At 44.4% G+C, this 18,607-nt stretch overlaps 1 protein-coding gene across 1 annotated transcript in view; it reads left to right on the top strand.

Moving 5' to 3' along the window:
• HIBCH (3-hydroxyisobutyryl-CoA hydrolase) overlaps nucleotides 1-18,607 on the top strand; it is a 178,956-nt gene that overhangs the window by 93,726 nt on the left and 66,623 nt on the right. Inside the window, exon 9 of the mRNA XM_030209078.1 lies at nucleotides 7,035-7,121. Within this exon, the coding sequence (XP_030064938.1) occupies nucleotides 7,035-7,121 (87 nt within the window). The remainder of the gene's footprint in view (nucleotides 1-7,034; nucleotides 7,122-18,607) is intronic.

Raw genomic sequence — 18,607 nt, 5'->3', positions numbered from 1 at the left:
ACTGGAATTTACACATTACACATTAATGCAACACACACTTCTAAATACTGGCGTATATACATCTAAAAAGCTAGTAACACTTTTAAAATAAACACCAAAGTATCTAGACTATTCCATTGTGGCCTATTGGTTCTAGTAGGACTGGGAACTCAAGTCATACGTCCTGTGACAGACATTTGCTTGTGACCTTTCTATGTGTTTCTTGTCCACTTACATTTTAAGTGCTTGTTGGAAGGAATTCATTGTGCCTCTATCTGAATATAACGTACTGTGCTATCAACACTTTGCAAAAACAGCTACCATTGTGTCCAGTTTAACATTTGATCTGTTGTATCAGTATGTGTATTTATGATTTGGAGCTGAATGTATTTGGCAGTGTAGAAAATGTTGCCAGGGTGGAAGTAATGTTATTTTAGTTTCCGTCCAGCACAGTCTGGTAAATGTCCTATATTGGGCCAATAAAAAGTATCAGACTTTCAAAGAATTCAGTTTTCTCCATGATCATGATTGTTTAAACAGTCCATTAGGCACGCCACTAAAAGGCCACCAGTGGGACCTCGAAATCCCCTTTTGCCTTCCAAAGCTAATCAGCACTATTGACATCTTTTACCAATGAGTTGCACCTTTTCTCTATCTTGATATTTACAACTGTCCTTTCTCCTGTCCCCCACCCTGCAGGTTGCTTGCCTCTTGTAGACTTTATCCAAATGTCTTTGGTTCCTGACCCTGTAGTACTTAATAATATGGCAGTCCCTTATTTGTGTCTCCTCATCTGCACCCTACTGTATCTCCTTACTTTGCTGCAGCATCATTATAGCAATCTTAACATAATAAAGAGATCACCAGGTATCGAAGTAAAGAAATGAGGCTACTCTCTATTCTGTCAGGTATTCAGTCTTTCTAGCCTTCTTCACTTTAATTGCCCCTTTTGCTCCACCCCCCCCCCCCAAATCTTTTTTTCATCCATCTTTATGTCGTCCTTCTTACGCATTGCATTAGTGACTCCTGAACTGTTACTGTTATACGGATGTATTGAACTCTTTTGCACCTTTCTCTTTTCTTCCCCTTTGTCATTACTTACCAACTACTTCAACCTAAATGTATCTGATTGTTTGTTACTAGATTGATGTAAGCCTTTTTACACTGCTGTAAGCCTTTTTAAACTGATGTAAGCAGTGCATTTTTTCTATCGAAAAAGGTGCTGGTACTCAAATGCCAGGCCACCCTTCAGGGTTGGGGTGATCACTGAGGGACCCATCCCACAATAGCCAGGCCCCCTGCAACCAGTCACAGAATCTATGACAAAGGCAGAATTGGTGTGTAGAGCCTGAGCTCTTTCATTAAAACTTGGGGACCATGGGTCAAATTTAGCAGACAATAGAAAAGGTGCCGGTACTCAGTACCCCCTCAAAAAAAGCCCTGGATGTAAGCCACATTGAGCCTGCCCATGGGTGGGAAAATGTGGGATATAACTGCTCTAAATAAATAAATATGTTTAGTTTTTTCCCTTCTCTGCAATTTATATCAAACCCCCACTCATTAATGTTTCACCTAAGATGCATGGGGGTTTGCCAGCATCACCTTCCCTGTCGGGGGTGATCCAGCTGTTCTGCAGGATGAAATTGTGCATCCTCATAAGCCTTGTGGAATTCAAAAAGTGGAACTGATAGAGTGTATCTAGCAGGTCCTTCATATACTTAAGATGGAATGTTGCCCATCAGTTTCTCCTCTTCCTTCTTCTCCACCTTTCCTGGTTGTACTTTTCCCATCCCTCTCTTGCTCATCTCCCACTCTACCTTTGTTTTTTTCAATCATCCCTTTCTTATCCATCTTTCCATATGTCCTTTGTCATCCATCTTGTTCCTTTCCTGCATCTCTCTTGTTTCTCCTCTCCCTCTCTTCATTTCAGCTGTAGCACATTTGTAATGATCTTAGAAAGACTAGGAGTAACAAGCAGGCTAAAGCCCACTACGAGGCTCAAAACTGAGATCCTCCCCCTGCCTGTAGCAGCTGCCTTCCTTTTGTTTTGAGCCCACTGGTGCTAGCAGCCACCAGGTCTTAACTACCTGAGAATTGGGGCCCAGGGAGGAGTCCAGGGAGTTTCACTAAGAAAGCAAGGAGCAAGAGCAAATGAGACTCCTCAAGAAGTCTGGCTTAGGAGGCTGGATTCCTGCAGAGATACTGGTACTGGAACAAGGAGGAGTACAATTGGAATCCAAAGCATAGAAAAGAAACAATAAGGAGAGGAAACCCAAAGCAACACTTCCACTCCATCAGGAAGGCCAAACATCAAGAACAGGATTTAAATACAAATCAGCAGGTAGAGAATGAGTCTCAAGAGGAAGTAGAGGGTATAGAGTGAAGCAAGGAAATCGGCCAGTCTGGTGGAGCCTGGCTGGAGGTTACTACTACTACTTAACATTTCTAGAGCGCTACTAGGGTTACGCAGCGCTGTACAATTTAACAAAGAGAGACAGTCCCTGCTCAAAGAGCTTACAATCTAATAGACAAGTGAACGGTCGGTCCGATAGGGGCAGTCAAATTGGGGCAGTCTGGATTCACTGAACGGTAAGGGTTAGGTGCTGAACGCAGCATTGAAGAGGTGGGCTTTAAGCAAAGACTTGAAGACGGGCAGGGAGGGGGCTTGGCGTAAGGGCTGAGGAAGGTTGTTCCAAGCATAGGGTGAGGCGAGGTGGTGGAGAAGGGTACTGAGAGGAGGGATTTATCCTGTGAACGGAGGTTACAGGCGGGAACGTAAGGGGAGATGAGGGTAGAAAGATAGTGAGGGGTAGCAGACTGAGTGCATTTGTAGGTAAGAAGGAGAAGCTTGAATTGAATGCGGTATCTGATCGGAAGCCAGTGAAGTGACCTGAGGAGAGGGGTGATATGAGTATATCGGTTCTGGCGGAATATGAGACGTGCAGCAGAGTTCTGAACAGATTGAAGGGGGGATAGATGGCTAAGTGGGAGGCCGGTGAGGAGTAAGTTACAGTAGTCCAGGCGAGAGGTAATGAGAGCATGGACGAGAGTTCGGGTGGTGTGTTCAGAGAGGAAAGGGCGAATTTTGCTGATGTTAAAGAGGAAGAAGCGACAGGTCTTGGCTATCTGCTGGATATGCGCAGAGAAGGAGAGAGAGGAGTCAAAGATATCTCCGAGGTTGCGGGCAGATGAGACGGGGAGGATGAGGGTGTTATCAACTGAGATAGAAAGTGGAGGAAGAGGAGAAGTGGGTTTTGGTGGAAAGACGATAAGCTCGGTCTTGGACATGTTCAGTTTCAGGTGGCGGTTGGACATCCAGGCAGCAATGTCGGATAAGCAGGCCGATACCTTTGCCTGGGTCTCCGCGGTGATGTCTGGTGTAGAGATGATACTGGAAACCATGAGATGAGATCAGAGAGCCCAGGGAAGAGGTGTAGATTGAGAAGAGAAGGGGTCCAAGGACAGATCCCTGGGGAACACCAACAGATAAGGGGATGGGGGTGGAGGACGATCCATGAGAGTGAACTTTGAAGGTGCGGTGGGAGAGATAGGAGGAGAACCAGGAGAGGACAGAGCCCTGGAACCCAAATGAGGACAGTGTGGCAAGAAGTAAGTCATGATTGACAGTGTCAAAAGCGGCGGATAGATCGAGGAGGATGAGGATGGAGTAGTGGCCTCTGGATTTGGCAAGGAACAGGTCATTACAGACTTTAGAGAGTGCTGTTTCTGTCGAGTGAAGAGGGCAAAAACCGGATTGAAGCGGATCGAGGATGGCATGAGAGGAGAGAAAATCAAGGCAGCGGCTGTGGACTGCGCGCTCAAGTATCTTGGAGAGGAAGGGTAGGAGGGAGATGGGGCGGTAGTTGGAGGGACAGGTAGGGTCTAGTGATGGCTTTTTGAGGAGTGGCATGACTACGGCATGCTTGAAGGTGTCGGGGACAGTTGCAGTGGAGAGAGAGAGGTTGAGGATATGACAGATGGAGGGAGTGATAGTAGGAGAGATGGTGTTAAGTAAGTTGGTGGGGATGGGATCAGAGGAACAAGTGGTGCATTTTGAGGAGGAAAGAAGGCGGGCGGTTTCCTCCTCGGAGATATCAGAAAAGGAGGAGAAGGAGGTCTGGGTTGGTTGGTTGAGGGAGAGGGTTGAAGGGTGAAGAGGAGGAGGTGGCTTGGTAGCGAACTCAAGGTTGATCTTTTGCACCTTGTCGCGGAAGTAGTCAGCCAGTGATTGAGGAGAGAGTGAGGGGGGGTGGGAGCGGAGGGCACTTTGAGGAGGGAGTTAAGGGTGGCGAAGAGACGACGAGGGTTAGAGCTGAGAGAATTAGTCAATTGGGTGTAATAGTCCTGTTTGGCAAGGAATAGTGAGGACTGGAAGGAGGATAGCATGAATTTGTAGTGAAGGAAATCTGAATGGGTGCGAGATTTCCTCCAGAGGCGTTCAGCAGATCGGGCGCAGGAGCGAAGGTAATGGATGCAAGGGGTCAGCCAGGGCTGGGGATTAGTACGCCTTGTGGGACAGGAGGTGGATGGTGCAAGGGTGTCCAGAGCAGAGGAGAGAGTGGCATTGTAAGCGGAGACAGCCTCGTCGACAGACTCGGAGGACATGATGGAGGGGAGGAGATTAGAAATACTAGATGATAAGGTGGGAGGGTCAATAGCCTGGAGATTCCTGGAAGTAGTGGTTAATGTTGGGCGGGGCTGAGGGGGAGGGTGAAGAAGTGTGAAGGTGATCAGGTGATGATCAGAGAGAGAGGAAGAGCTGAGGCGTGGAAATTGGAGGGTGAGCCAGAAGAAGAGAGGACGAAGTCAAGGCAATGGCCATCACGGTGAGTAGGGGTGGTGGAACACAGCTGGAGGTTGAAGGAGGATGTTAGAGTGAGGAACTGAGAAGCGTGAGAGTTGGACGGGTCATCAACGTGTATGTTAAAGTCTCCGAGAATGAGGGACGGAGATGAGGGTTCAAGAAAAACAGAAAGCCAGGCATCGAAGTCAGTGAGGAAGAAAGAGAGGGATTTATCAGGGGGGGCGGTAAATGACTGCCACTCTGAGTGGCAACGGGTAGAATAGACGGATGGAGTGGACTTCAAAGGATGAGAAGCAGTGAGACTGTGGTAGGAGGAGGCGTTGGAAACTACAGGAGGGCGAGAGTAGTAACCCGACGCCTCCTCCGCGGCCAACTAGGCGGGGAGTGTGGGAGAAGAGATAGCCTCCATGGCATAGAGCTGCAACTGAGGCAGAGTCATCAGGGGAGAGCCAGGTTTCAGTTAGGGCAAGCAGGTGAAGGGAATGAGAGATGAAGAGATCGTGGGTGAAGGGAAGTTTGTTGCAGACCGAGTGGGCATTCCACAGTGCACATGAGAAGGGGAGGGAAGAGGGGGGGGGAGAAGGGGAATAGATATGAGATTGGAGACATCCCGGAAACGTTTGCATGGATAGGACGAGGACAGGTGTGGGGGACCTGGATTGGGATTGATGTCTCCTGCGGATAGCAGGAGGAGGAGCAAGAGAGTGCAGAGGAGGGTGGGGGAGGTAGGGCGACAAAGGCGACAAAGACGGGTTGCGTTTAGGAGGAATGGGGATGGGTTAATGGCAGGAAGGAAGTGTTGAAGGTTGAGAGCTAGGAAGGAGGAGGGGGACAGGAGAGATGGTGAGGTGGTGAGGGACAGGGGTGAGTAGGGTATTGCAGTAGTGAGCAAGATGGTGTAGGGGGGGCACAATGGGAGAGGACATGGGTGGGCAGTGAGTTCCAGTGGTAGACAGCGGTAGGGGGAGGGGAAAAAGATTAGGAAGGGACAGGGCAAGGAAGAGAATGTGTAAAGGGGCCATAAGTAGTAACTGAGGTGTTACAGGTGTATATGTAGTGACTGAGGTGTTAAGCAATAGATAGAGCGGGAAAGCTGGACTAGAGGCTTAAAACTGGAATGGTAGGCAGCAGGCAGGGAGGCACTGCCCAGTAAGTCTAAAATGTAGAGACAGAGCTGCAGCACAGCCAGTTAATCTGTAAAAAAGGTGGATTTCTCAAGAAAAACTGGTATATAAGGCTGCCCCTCTAACAGAGAATCAGGTCACACCCACTAAGTTTGAATTTGTGGGGGAGATTCAGAGACAGAGCTGCTAAGTCTAAAATGTAGAGACAGAGCTGCAGCACAGCCAGTTAATCTGTAAAAAAGGTGGGTTTCTCAAGAAAAACTGGTATATAAGGCAGTCCCTCTAACAGAGAATCAGGTCACACCCACTAAGTTTGAATATGTGGGGGAGGTTACACTCCCAGGAACTGAGCCCCCTGCAGACTGTTGACAGAACCTCAAGGGAGCACAAGTACAGTGTGACTATGCACACCCAGTCCCTGTGCACCTGCTTTTCCTCCCTTTTCCATGCACTTCCTTTCTAAGCAAGAACTTCCTAGAGGAGGAGGATGAACAGCAGTGACCAGATGTGTACATTCACTGTGTCTGCTTTGCCAGCAATGGATGCAGGGAGGGAGAAGTGCTCTTGTAATAATTTTTTGATTTTGCCAGTTTGTGATTGACTGATTTTTCAGCACTAACCAGCCAAAGTTAGCCAGGTAAACCTAGATGTACTAGATCTAGTAGGCAAATTTTTACTACCTAGGTTTCGGAAAATATTAGCGGAAAATGTGAAGGGCAATTTTATAAATGGGTGCTGAGATAATTCTATAAAGGAGCATATAAGTGTGACTTGTGTAGAATACTACAAGTTATGCGTGTTGTATGGCGCACTCAGATGTGCGCGTTGACTTGGTAAACGTGGTCATGCATAAAGTTAGGTGCACAAATTTGGGTTTATGCTCCTATTTTATAACAGAACTGGCACGCCTAGATGTCATTATAGAATAAGCGCTTAAAATGGGGCACCCTTTAACAAAATTGCCCCCTTAGATAACATGATCAGTTGAATATCTACCTAGCTCAAATTACACTGTTGCATGCTTTGCAGCTGTTTCAATATCTTCCTCTGACTTTGAAAAGAAATTTGTAAAATATATATTGGTTGATTTTTTTTTTCTTCTTTTTCCTGATTTTTGTGTTTGCAAGTTGCCTGCCTTGGAAAAAGATTTGACAGCATTAAAGTCGCCTTCAAAAGAAGATGTTGCAGATGTCCTGAGCTCCTATCACAGTAAGGTAATGCCATGGCCAGGAGACTGACTGCACATTTATCTTGTAGGCCAGGCGTAAGGAACCTTCTTCTCGCTGAAGGATCAAATTGTTTGTATGCTGAGGAAGGGAAAATTGAGCAAAGGGGGATACGGGTTCCCTGAATGAGCCAGTATCCATTCATGCCTTTTCTCTTCTCCTGCCCAAACAAGTCTGCTTCTCTTACCTGCAACTCATCTTGCAGGGATTAGAACAATGTGCTGGATTCAGTTCTTGCTGACCCTCTTTTCCTTGGCACCCTGTCCAAGAGCAGATTGGGGTGAGGACCAGCCAGAGTTGTGGCGAAAGCTCTAGTTCACTGACGTGCATTCATCTGTGATCATCTCTGGGGAAAAGGCTGCTCTTTGGGTCCCTGCCAGGAAAGGTGAGGTGAGGCTTTGCTACTGCTGGACAGTTATGGCTGCCAAGGCCTGGCTTCCCCACTACCCTTATGCTTCAGTCACTGCCACCCTGTCACCAATTTGTATTTATTTATTGGGATCTATTAACTATGAAAAGAATCACCCGAGGCAATGTACAATTCTTAAAGTGATCTCTTTTCCACCCCTTAGGCTTCTCTCTCTCAGTGTATGTTTTCATCCCTGCACATGCAAAGAGTCGTTTATATATATATATATAGACAGATGGATCCAGCCACAACAATAAGTGTTCTCTGTATGTGAAATGCCTAAAACGCTTGGTATGAATAAAGGAAATAGAGCTCCTATGGCAATCAAGTCTGTTCTCCTTCACTCCTAAGGACCTCCAATGTTAATTTGTTCTCATGGAGCCAGAGAATAAGCACATTCTCAGAATAAGCAAGTCACCTTAATTACAGATTGGGCCTTGATATGTTAGTAAGGCAAAAACACAGCAGAGTGACTTTATAGCACAGATTTGTGTGCACAATTTTATAAAAATTCAGTTATTGCCAAGTGACAAGAGACTAATCTTGTTTCCTTTGTATATGAGCAGCGCGTTATTTTAATGTTCTGAGTCTTGAAAGTTTTTGTAATAACAACAGATGCTCATCATTTCATGCAGCTCATTGAATGCTGCAGCTTGCACAGAAATAAAGATTAACAAAACTAAACAAAAAGTTGAGGTAGCTTTTTATTGGACTAACTCATTTTCTTGATGTCATCTTTTGCTTGTTCTATTTGTACCTAAGGGAAGAAAACATTAACACTCGAGAGTCATGAAATGGATTAAAGCTAGCCGAGTATAACAGCATCACCTTTGTTTTTGTGCTTGCAAATGTACTAACATGTCAACCTTGTAACCCAAGAAGACCAGCAAAAAATATTCCCCAGCTACAAAACCCTGTCATACTGGGATTCTTTCTGTTAATGCATTCAGGCTTTTATTTGCTTTAGCAAAAATGGTATTTAATAGAAAAATAAGATTGAAAGAAATTTCAGATTACCAACACCTCTGAGGTAAACACAGGCACTAGAGGCCATTAGCACCAGACTAGCGCCTGCATTTACCACTTCACAATGCTCAAAGGCCCTTACCGTAGGAAACCATGAGCTCGCTGAGCAACAGCACAAATAACATGCTAATGTAGGCAAATGAGACTATTTCCTGTTCCCTCTGATGCTCAGAAAACAGCGCACTCCACAAGGGTACCTTTACTGCTGCTGGAAACCTTGCGGCAGCTCGGAGCTAACATTAAGGTGTCTGGGTCACAATGGGGCTCATTTTCAAAGCACTTAGACTTACAAAGTTCCATAATAACCTATGGAACTTTGTAAGTCTGTGCTTTGAAAATGAGCCTGATTAATGTATCCCCATTCAAGGTTCCTGTAGCCTCTCAGCCTATAGATAAGCTGCAGCAGCAGACACTCTGGATTTAACACGGGATCGGCATTTCAGCAGACACTCTTGAGTCACACCTGTTTAATTCTGAGCATCAGGCCAAAGGATTGGGATTAGTTCAGCAGCACTCTGGATTCACACTGGGATCGGGCACTCTCGAAAGGGGAAACACAGGCAAGCAAGGCTAGCTAGGTTCCAGCGACCGGTGAGAGAGGACTTGTGAACATGCGTTCCAGCGACCAGTGAGAGAGAGGGGTCTTGTGCGCATGCGCCAAGCACAATCCTCCCCCTTAACTTCCTAATGCTCAACGCTAACAGTGCACAGATGATTTGCATACTATTAGCATTGAGCATTAGGAAGTTTTTTTCCCCAGTGCTGTACCATACAGCGCTGGAGTTTTGAGCATTGGGCCATCAATGCCTTAGAAAAAAGAGTCTGCAGTGGAGATTAGTGTTCTACCCATTTTCTGTGCTAACTGCTATTCCTGAGAAGGAGTACAGAGAGAGAGAAATGTGGAGAGGTATTGAGGAGCTGTAGAATGAAAGCATTTATAGGTCAGTAAGAGAGTACTATATTCTAAGTTGTATTAATATTTTTATTTAACATAGGAAATGACGGCAGATAAAGACATGAATGGTCCATCCAGTCTGCCCAACAGTCACATTCATTAATATTTCAAGATTTAAATTAACAGTGAACGTGATATTATATACCTGATCATGGTCTTTCTTTGGTGTTTCTGGGACATAGACCATAGAAGTCCACCCTATTCTGTCCTTAAGTTCCAACTACTGGAGTTGCCGTCAAAGCCCACTCCAGCCTATCCAAATCCGTCTTGTTGTTTGCGGGACACAGACCATAAAAGTCTGCCCGGCACTGTCCTCATGTTCCAAACCATTGGAGTTTCCATTGAAGCTCTCCCCAGCCCATCCTAAACCAGATCGCAATATGTGGGACTCAGACCGTACAAACCAGCCCAGTACCGGCCTTAGTTGATGCAGCCAGATTCTCCATCTAAGCACCACTTCACATGCAAACACATATGCAGCCCTTTAATTTTTGTTTTTTTTATATCATTCATTTTCTAATCAGAGATCCTCTGTGTTCATCCCATGCCTTTTTGAATTTCGCCACAGTTTTTTTTTCCCCTGCCACCTCCCTTAAAAGAAGGAATTGTGGGGGAAAAAATCCTAAATCCAGAACTTGCAACTTTTAAGGCTAGGATCAATTGGTTGTATTTTGAAGCCATTTTTTTAAGTTACGTGGAGGGGCATTTTCGAACAGGGACACCCATCTCTAAGGGCGCCCATCTCTGAGGATGTCCCCGCGAAGGGGCGGGGTATCCCGTATTATCGAAACAAGATGGGCGTCCATCTTTCGTTTTGATAATACGGTCGGGGATGCCCAAATCTCAGAATTTAGGTCCACCTAAGAGATGGACGACCTCAGTTTTCGCTGATAATGGAAACCGACGACGCCCATCTCAAAAACGACCAAATACAAGCCCTTTGGTCATGGGAGGAGCCAGCATTCGTAGTGCACTGGTCCCCCTCACATGCCAGGACACCAACCGGGCACCCTAGGGGGCACTTTTACAAAAACAAAAAAAAAGGTAAAAGAGCTCCCAGGTGCACAGCACCCTTCCCTTGGGTGTTGAGCCCCCCCAAATCCCCCTCAAAACCCACTGCCCACAAGTCTACACCATTACTATAGCCCTAAGGGGTGAAGGGGGGCACCTACATGTGGGTACAGTGGGTTTGGGGGGGTTGGACGACTAAGCATTAAGCAGCACAATTGTAACAGGTAGGGGGGGATGGGCCTGGGTCCACCTGCCTGACGTCCAGTGCACCCCCTAACAACTGCTCCAGGGACCTGCATACTGCTGCTTGGGAGGAGGGTATGACATTTGAGGGTGAAAATAAAAAGTTGTGAAACATCATTTTTTGTGGTGGGAGGGGGTTAGTGACCACTGGGGGAGTCAGGGGAGGTCATCCCCGACTCCCTCTGGGGGTCATCTGGTCATTTAGGGCACTTTTTGGGGCCTTATTCGTGAAAAAACAGGGTCCAGGAAAAGTGCCCTAAATTCTAGCTACAAACGCATCCATTATCGGCGAAAGGCGCCCATCTCTGTTCGGGTGATAACCACGCCCCAGTTCCGCCTTCACCACGCCTCCGACACGCCCCCGTCCACTTTGTCCGCATCCGCGACGGAGTGCAGTTGAAAGCGTCCAAAGTTCGGCTTTCGATTATACCGCTTTATTTGTTTTTGTGAGAAAGACGCCCATCTCCCGATTTAGGTCGGAACTTGGGCGTTTTTCTCGTTCGATTATAAGCTGGATAGTAACATAGTAAGTGATGGCAGATAAAGACCTGAATGGTCCATCCAGTCTTTGCTTGGCTATGGGGCAATTCTTAATAAATTAGTTGCTTGATGAAACATGAGTATTTGCTACTCCCTGGTCCTCACTTAAATTAATAACTAAAAAAGACTGCAAAATTAACATTAATAATAAAGGGGTCCTTTTTGCTAAGGTGCGTTAACAGATTTAGCATGCACAACACAGGCTAAATGCCATGCAGCCCATTGTATACCTATGGACTTCATGGCACTTAACACACACTAATTTGTTAACGAGTGCAAAATCCATTAGCACACCTTAATAAAAGGACCCCAAAATATGTTAGCTTGGGAGCCACATGGTTGAATTCTACTTTTGGCCTATCACAGATATAGTGGCCAAATACTGTTTTCAATAATGTTAGACTACTGTATGATGATGTTCATGCATTGCATTTTAGACCTTTGGGTCTTTCAGGGAATTAATAATAAATCAAGAGCTCTCTTTTATCACTTCATCCAAGTCAAGCCCCACATAAGCTGGGGGAGGGAAATATCAAAAGCAAAAAGCCCAAACAAAAAACAAGAGAATAACAATTATATGTGCCCTATTCATTTTTTTTAATTGCTTCATGTTCTGCTCTGGTTAATTCCCCTGTGAGATCACTGTATGACACTGGTTTCGATTATATACTTTTTCTAGTGTTTTCCTGTGTTTTGTTCAGAGTATATAATAAAGGTCTTAATCAAAATCAATTATAAATATGAACTACATATAATGATATATTATGGTTGTTGCCTTAAAATATTCCCAAGACTACATAAGTGGTTTGCGAGTGAGATAGGAAAAAGAAAGCAAGCATCTCTGTCGAGGTCCCATACCTATAGGAAAAAAATGGGAGAGAGCACCATTAGATAAAATATGAAAATTTGGCTGTGACTATAGAATTAATATTCAAGCTTATATTTTACTACTTTTAATTATTCAAATTGTACAGATTGGATTAGAGCAAATTTAACATCAACAATAAAATCCCACCCCCAGGAATGGATCTAAAATAAAATAAAAAAAATTTATTCAGAAGAATTAAACCTTTTGAGTGTAGCAAATAGAGAAGACCAGAGGAGTCTGCCAGATGTTTCATCAGCATTGAGACAGAGGTAATCAAAATATTCTCATGCTACCAGTGCTATGCATCAGATTAAATAGCCTCTATGAATTATTAACTGAGGAGCATCCTTCAATAAATCCAGTTTGGTCTGGATTGATCAACAGGAACATAAATTTTCCAAGTTATAACTGAAGACTGTTAGCCAAGATTTTAATGAGAGAGAGAGAAGCCAATAGCTACATCATATATAATCTTTCTTGTAAATAAAAGTAATGGCTATCTCTGGCAAATTCCCTGGAATATCCCTGGGGGATCTAAAGTAGTTAAAGACCTCAGATAAATTATGCAGATGTTATGGATAACTTTTATAAGGCTTGAAGATGAAGCATATTGGGACCTGTGCTCCTTATCACTAAATATTAAATAGCCCTAAAAACGTCCTTGTCAAAAATTATGGAATTAAGAAACTTAATATGATTTAATGATAAATTAAGGAGGGTGATAACCAGTGATGCATAGAGTGAAGAGAAATTATTGAAGAAGGCATTAATATTGACCAGTTTGTACAACATTGTACCCTGTTCATCTTGAATTCTCTTGATAGCTCGGAAATGGATAAAGGGTCAATATTGTGTATTTGGATTTTCAAAATGCGTTTGACAAAGTACCTCATGAAAGACTCCAGAGGAAATTGGAGAGTCATGGGATAGGAGGTAGTGTCCTATTATGGATTAAAAACTGGTTAAAAGGTAGAAAACAGAGAGTAGGGTTAAATGGTCAGTATTCTCAATGGAGAAGGGTAGTTAGTGGGGTTCCCCAGGGTTCTGTGCTGGGACTGCTGCTTTTTAACATATTTATAAAGGACCTAGAGATGGGAGTAACTAGTGAGGCAATTAAATTTGCTTATGACACAGTTATTCAAAGTTGTTAAATCGCAAGAGGATTGTGAAAAATTGCAAAAGGACCTTACGAGACTGGGAGACTGGGCATCCAAATGGCAGATGATGATGTGAGCAAGTGCAAAGTGATGCATGTGGGAAAGAGGAACCCGAATTATAGCTGTGTAATGCAAGGTTCCACATTAGGAGTCGCGGACCAAGAAAGGGAACCTAGGCATCATCGATGATACGTTGAAACCCTCTGCTCAGTGTGCGGCAGTGGGTAAGAAAGCAAATAGAATGTTAGGTATTATTAGGAAAGGAATGGAAAACAAAAATGAGGACATTATAATGCCTTTGTATCGATCCATGATGCGACCACACGTCAAAATATTGTGTTCAATTCTGGTCACCGCATCTCAAAAAAGATACAGTGGAATTAGAAAAGGTACAGAGGAGGGCGACTAAAATGATAAAGGGGATGGGACGGCTTCCCTATGAGGAAAAGCTAAAGCTGTTAAGGCTCTTCAGCTTGGAGAAAAGACGGCGAAGGGGAGATATGATAGAGGTCTATAAAATAATGAGTGGAGTAGAGCGGATAGATGTGAATCACTTGTTTACTCTTTCCAAAAATACTAGGACTAGGGGGCACACAATTCAGCTACAAAGTAGTACATTTAAAATGAATCAGAGAAAATATTCTTCACTCAATGTGTAATTAAACTCTGGAATACGTTGCCGGAGAATGTGGTAAAAGCAGTTAGCTTAGTGGGTTTTAAAAAAGGTTTGGATTGCTTCCTAAAGGAAAAGTCCAAAGACCATTATTAAAATGGACTTGGGGAAAATCACTGCTTATTTCTATAAGCAGCATAAAATGTATTGTACTGTTTTGGGATCTTGCCAGGTACTTGTGACCTGGATTGGCCACTATTGGAAACAGGATGCTTAGCTTCATGTACCTTCGGTCTGTCCCAGTATGGCAGTACTTATGTACTTATATTTACTTATGACCTTGCAAGCAGTGAACCATTTTCTTCCATCTAGTCATAACATTTTGTTTGTATTTTGTAACCTTATGTTTGAAACGCTTTTAGTTTATATCTTTCATCTTTCCACTGTCTCGGTATAGTATGTTTTCTGAAAATCACTTTGTACAACTTTATTTTTTAGATTCCATTAGGGAACCTGAGCTATTTCCGCATTTTAGATCTGGTTGTAGTGGTCCTAGAGTCAGAGAACGTGTGAAACTGCCAGATAATGTTTCAGAATGAGAAATTCTGTGATTCCATAAGTGAGAAGAGGAGGAAGGCTTTTAGCTTACTAATCAAAGAGAGATCAAAGAGAGCAAGAAGTTATGACTGAGCTCCTGACTTGATAACACACTGGCCCTTAGGCTATGGAATAATGAGGTTGACTGCTCCCTGAACTGCAGATCCAAGCATAGACTGGACAGGCTTTATGCTTCAACTGAAATCTCATTTGCTCAATAGACATTAGAAATCCTGCAGCTATTTCCAATGCTCTCTTATTTTTATCCTTCCTTTGACTTTCTCTGTTTAATCAACTTTCTTGCCCCTGCACTCCCACCTACTCCTCTCCTCATCTGTTGGGTTCCAGTTTAATTGACATGAGATACCTGAACTCTGCTCTCACTCTCCTTTTTTCAGAGCAGAGCTCAGTGTTGTAGCACTGTTCAGAGTAAGTGGTGTCATATGGAGTATCCTAACAGTATGGAAAAGGAGAGCAGTAACTACCTAGGGATGAACTGAGCAAGGTAAAAACATCTTACAGAAACAGTCAAAGTACATGAAAGTCACTATAATAAACTTGGGTTCAAAATAATTTATCTTTTTTTATATATGTACTTTAAAATGCTATAAATATTATAAAGTGTTTTAAATGTGCTCAGACCATACCGTTTACACCCATTATATCCCCAAGAGGAATATGTGGTGGTGTCACAATGGAACCATCATTGCACATACGATGTTCCGCCTCCTAATATTTGTGTATGTACATACAGCTGAGCCCAAGTAGATCTTTATCACCAGTGTATGCATATATCTATAATAAATATGTATAGGTCATAAACTACTCACATTAAATACTGTTAGGCTTGAGCTCAAACCTCCGCCCATACATTATGGTGCATTCCATGTTACCATCCGATACATAGATAACAGAACATACAATACAACATTTGTTTGAACCTAAAGCAAGTATATGTTAATTCATGACACCCTGATCTCACTTCCCCCACATATCTACTATAATAAAACGCACCCTCAACGTTCTGAGGACACTGACGTCACTGCAGGCACTCACACACCGGTTTGTAAGTTCATGGTGCTGAAGCCACAACACTCACCATGTCTTCATGCCGCGCCCTCGCATCACACCTGATGACGTCGAGGGCGGAACACGTACACAACAAGGCAAATGAACGCACAGGGAGCAGTAATACTCCTCCCCTTCCAACAAATCACAGCCGCCGAGGACATGCCCATCACCCCGCCCCTTTCGCCCCATCACCCCGCCCCTTTAAAGGTACCGCCTCGCCCCCTCTGCCCCTCATCATCTTCCCTCCCCCCTGTCACCTCCCCTCCCCTTACGCCACTATCCCTGGTGGTCTAGCGGTACCTGTTCGCTCGGCCAGGAACGAAAGAGCCCCCGCTTTCCTGCCCGGAGTGCTGCTGCTAGCTGCCCGGCTGCATCGTGTGTGAGTCCGGCTCTCGGAGTTTCAAAATGGCCACCGAGAGTTCAAGCTGCCTCGCGAGACTTCAACTCTCGGCGGCCATTTTGAAACGCCGAGAGCCGGACTCACACACGATGCAGCAGGGCAGCTAGCAGCACCGCTTCGGGCAGGAAAGAGGGAGCTCTTTCTTTCCTGCCCCGACCGAACAGGTACCTCTAGACCACCAGGGAGACTAGCGTAAGGGGAGGGGAAGGGAGTCCCGTGCCCGCTAGCGCCCGTTTCATCAGAGGCAGAAATGGGCCTTTTTTTACTAGTCTTACATAAACCAACCCACAAAGCGATATACACATATATTCACACAATTATTTCACTTCCCTTGGGGTATATTGTGCTCGTTGTGCTTGTGCTTCATTAAAATCACATATCATTCATCCATTCCAATCTTGCCATCACAATACTACTCCCTTTGAGTAGTTATTGTGATTGCAAGATTGGAATGGATGAATGATATGTGATTTTAATGAAGCACAAGCATGAGCACAATATACCCCAAGGGAAGTGAAATAACTGTGTGAATATATGTGTATATCGCTTTGTGGGTTGGTTTATGTAAGATATGTGGGGGAAGTGAGATCAGGGTGTCATGAATTAACATATACCTCCTTTAGGTTCAAACAAATGTTGTATTGTATGTTCTATTTTCTGTGTATCGGATGGTAATATGGAATGCACCATAATGTATGGGCGGAGGTTTGAGCTCAAGCCTAACAGTATTTAATGTGAGTAGTTTATGACCTATACATATTTATTATAGATATATGCATACACTGGTGATAAAGATCTACTTGGGCTCAGCTGTATGTACATACACAAATATTAGGAGGCGGAACATCGTATGTGCAATGATGGTTCCATTGTGACACCACCACATATTCCTCTTGGGGATATAATGGGTGTAAACGGTATGGTCTGAGCAAGTTTAAAACACTTTATAATATTTATAGCATTTTAAAGTGCATATATAAAAAAAGATAAATTATTTTGAACCCAAGTTTATTATAGTGAGTTTATGGTTTAACTTGGTTTGTTGGCTTTGTTCTTCTGATTTTTTTTGTAATTTGTTAAAAGTACATGAAAGACCAGTCACAGAAGAACTTTTAAAAAATTCAAACATTATTTTCACCGCCACTAAGAGCAGAATTAACCCAAATGTCACAGTTCTTTGCACTTATTTGAATATTTCACTAAGCATCAGGAAAATTAGCTATAATATATGTATCTGCAGAGAGGGCTCTGTACTTCATTCTTGCAGCAATTACCCTGTAGAAGCCCACATTTTCCCACCTTTTTGCAGTCTCAATGTGTCTTACATAATACCGTTAACGGCGTTAGCCGATTCCGGTCTGAAACAAATACAAGGTATGAACAATACAAGGTGATATTGTGGTAGAATGAGGTACATATATGGTAGGTACAATTGGGGGGAACCTAGAGAAGGAGAGGAAGAGTCAGGTAATGTCTGTGAGTTGGCATGGCCAGATTCCACACCAGCTGAGATCCGGCAGATCTACATGCTAGAGCGACAGAGGCTAGACCAGCTGTGGCATGAGGAAGAGAAGAGAGCCATTGTCAAAAGGATCTGCAGCTGCGATGAGAGGAAGAGCGACAGTGGCGTGAGGAGCAGAAGTTCAAGCTGCAGAAATTAAAGATGGCGATGGAAATAGATCATATCCAACGCTACAGCCCAACCCCTGCACCGAGGCCAGAGACAGGATCCACATCCCTCATCAGGCACAACTTGTTTGTGCAGTTTGATGATACCCTAGGTGACATAGATGGATATCTAACTGCCTTTGAAAAGATTTGCCACCTCAATGAGATTACTCAGAAAGACTGGGTGTGCTATCTGGGAGGAAAGCTCACTGGTAGAGCACTTGGGGCATTCCAAGGACTGTCCATGGAGACGTTCTCCCAGTTTGAGGAGGTGTGCAAAGCTTTGTTGAACCATTATGCCATTACACCCGAGACCTACAGACTAAAGTTCCGGACTTTGCAAAGGTGGGCAAATGATACTCACAGCAAGTTTGTGATCCAGCTAATATACCAGCATCAGCAGTGGCTCAGTGGAGCTGAAGTTAAAACCCTGGAGGACTGCCAAAACCTGATAGTCCTGGAGCAGTTTCTGTAGCGTTGTCATCCAGAGGTGAGGGAGCATGTTCAAGATCACCAGCCCCATACTCCAGAGAAGGCAGCTGAGTTGACTGACATCTTTATGACGAACCATCCCTGGTTGGCAAAGAGAAGCCATCTTTCTCCGAGGACAAGCAGGCTGCTTGTTCTCACTGATGGGTGACGTCCACGGCAGCCCCTCCAATCGGAATCTTCACTAGCAAAGTCCTTTGCTAGCCCTCGCGCGCCCGCGCGCACCGCGCATGCGCGGCCGTCTTCCCGCCCGAAACCGGCTCGAGCCGGCCAGTCTTCTTTTGTCCGCACTCGGTACGGTCGTGTTTTCGCCGTGTCGAGCCCCGGAAAGTCGACCTCGCGCGTCCAAATTCTGTTTGAGCGTGTTTTTTTCCTTCGGGAAAGCTTTGTTAGTCGGGAAGTGCTCCGGAAACCCTTCGACCGGGTT

This window comes from Microcaecilia unicolor, chromosome 7 (assembly GCF_901765095.1).
Source record: "Microcaecilia unicolor chromosome 7, aMicUni1.1, whole genome shotgun sequence".
In the NCBI taxonomy this organism is placed as follows: domain Eukaryota; kingdom Metazoa; phylum Chordata; class Amphibia; order Gymnophiona; family Siphonopidae; genus Microcaecilia; species Microcaecilia unicolor.
The sequence above is the reverse complement of the archived record's forward strand: the minus strand, read 5'-3'. Positions and strand labels throughout refer to the sequence as shown.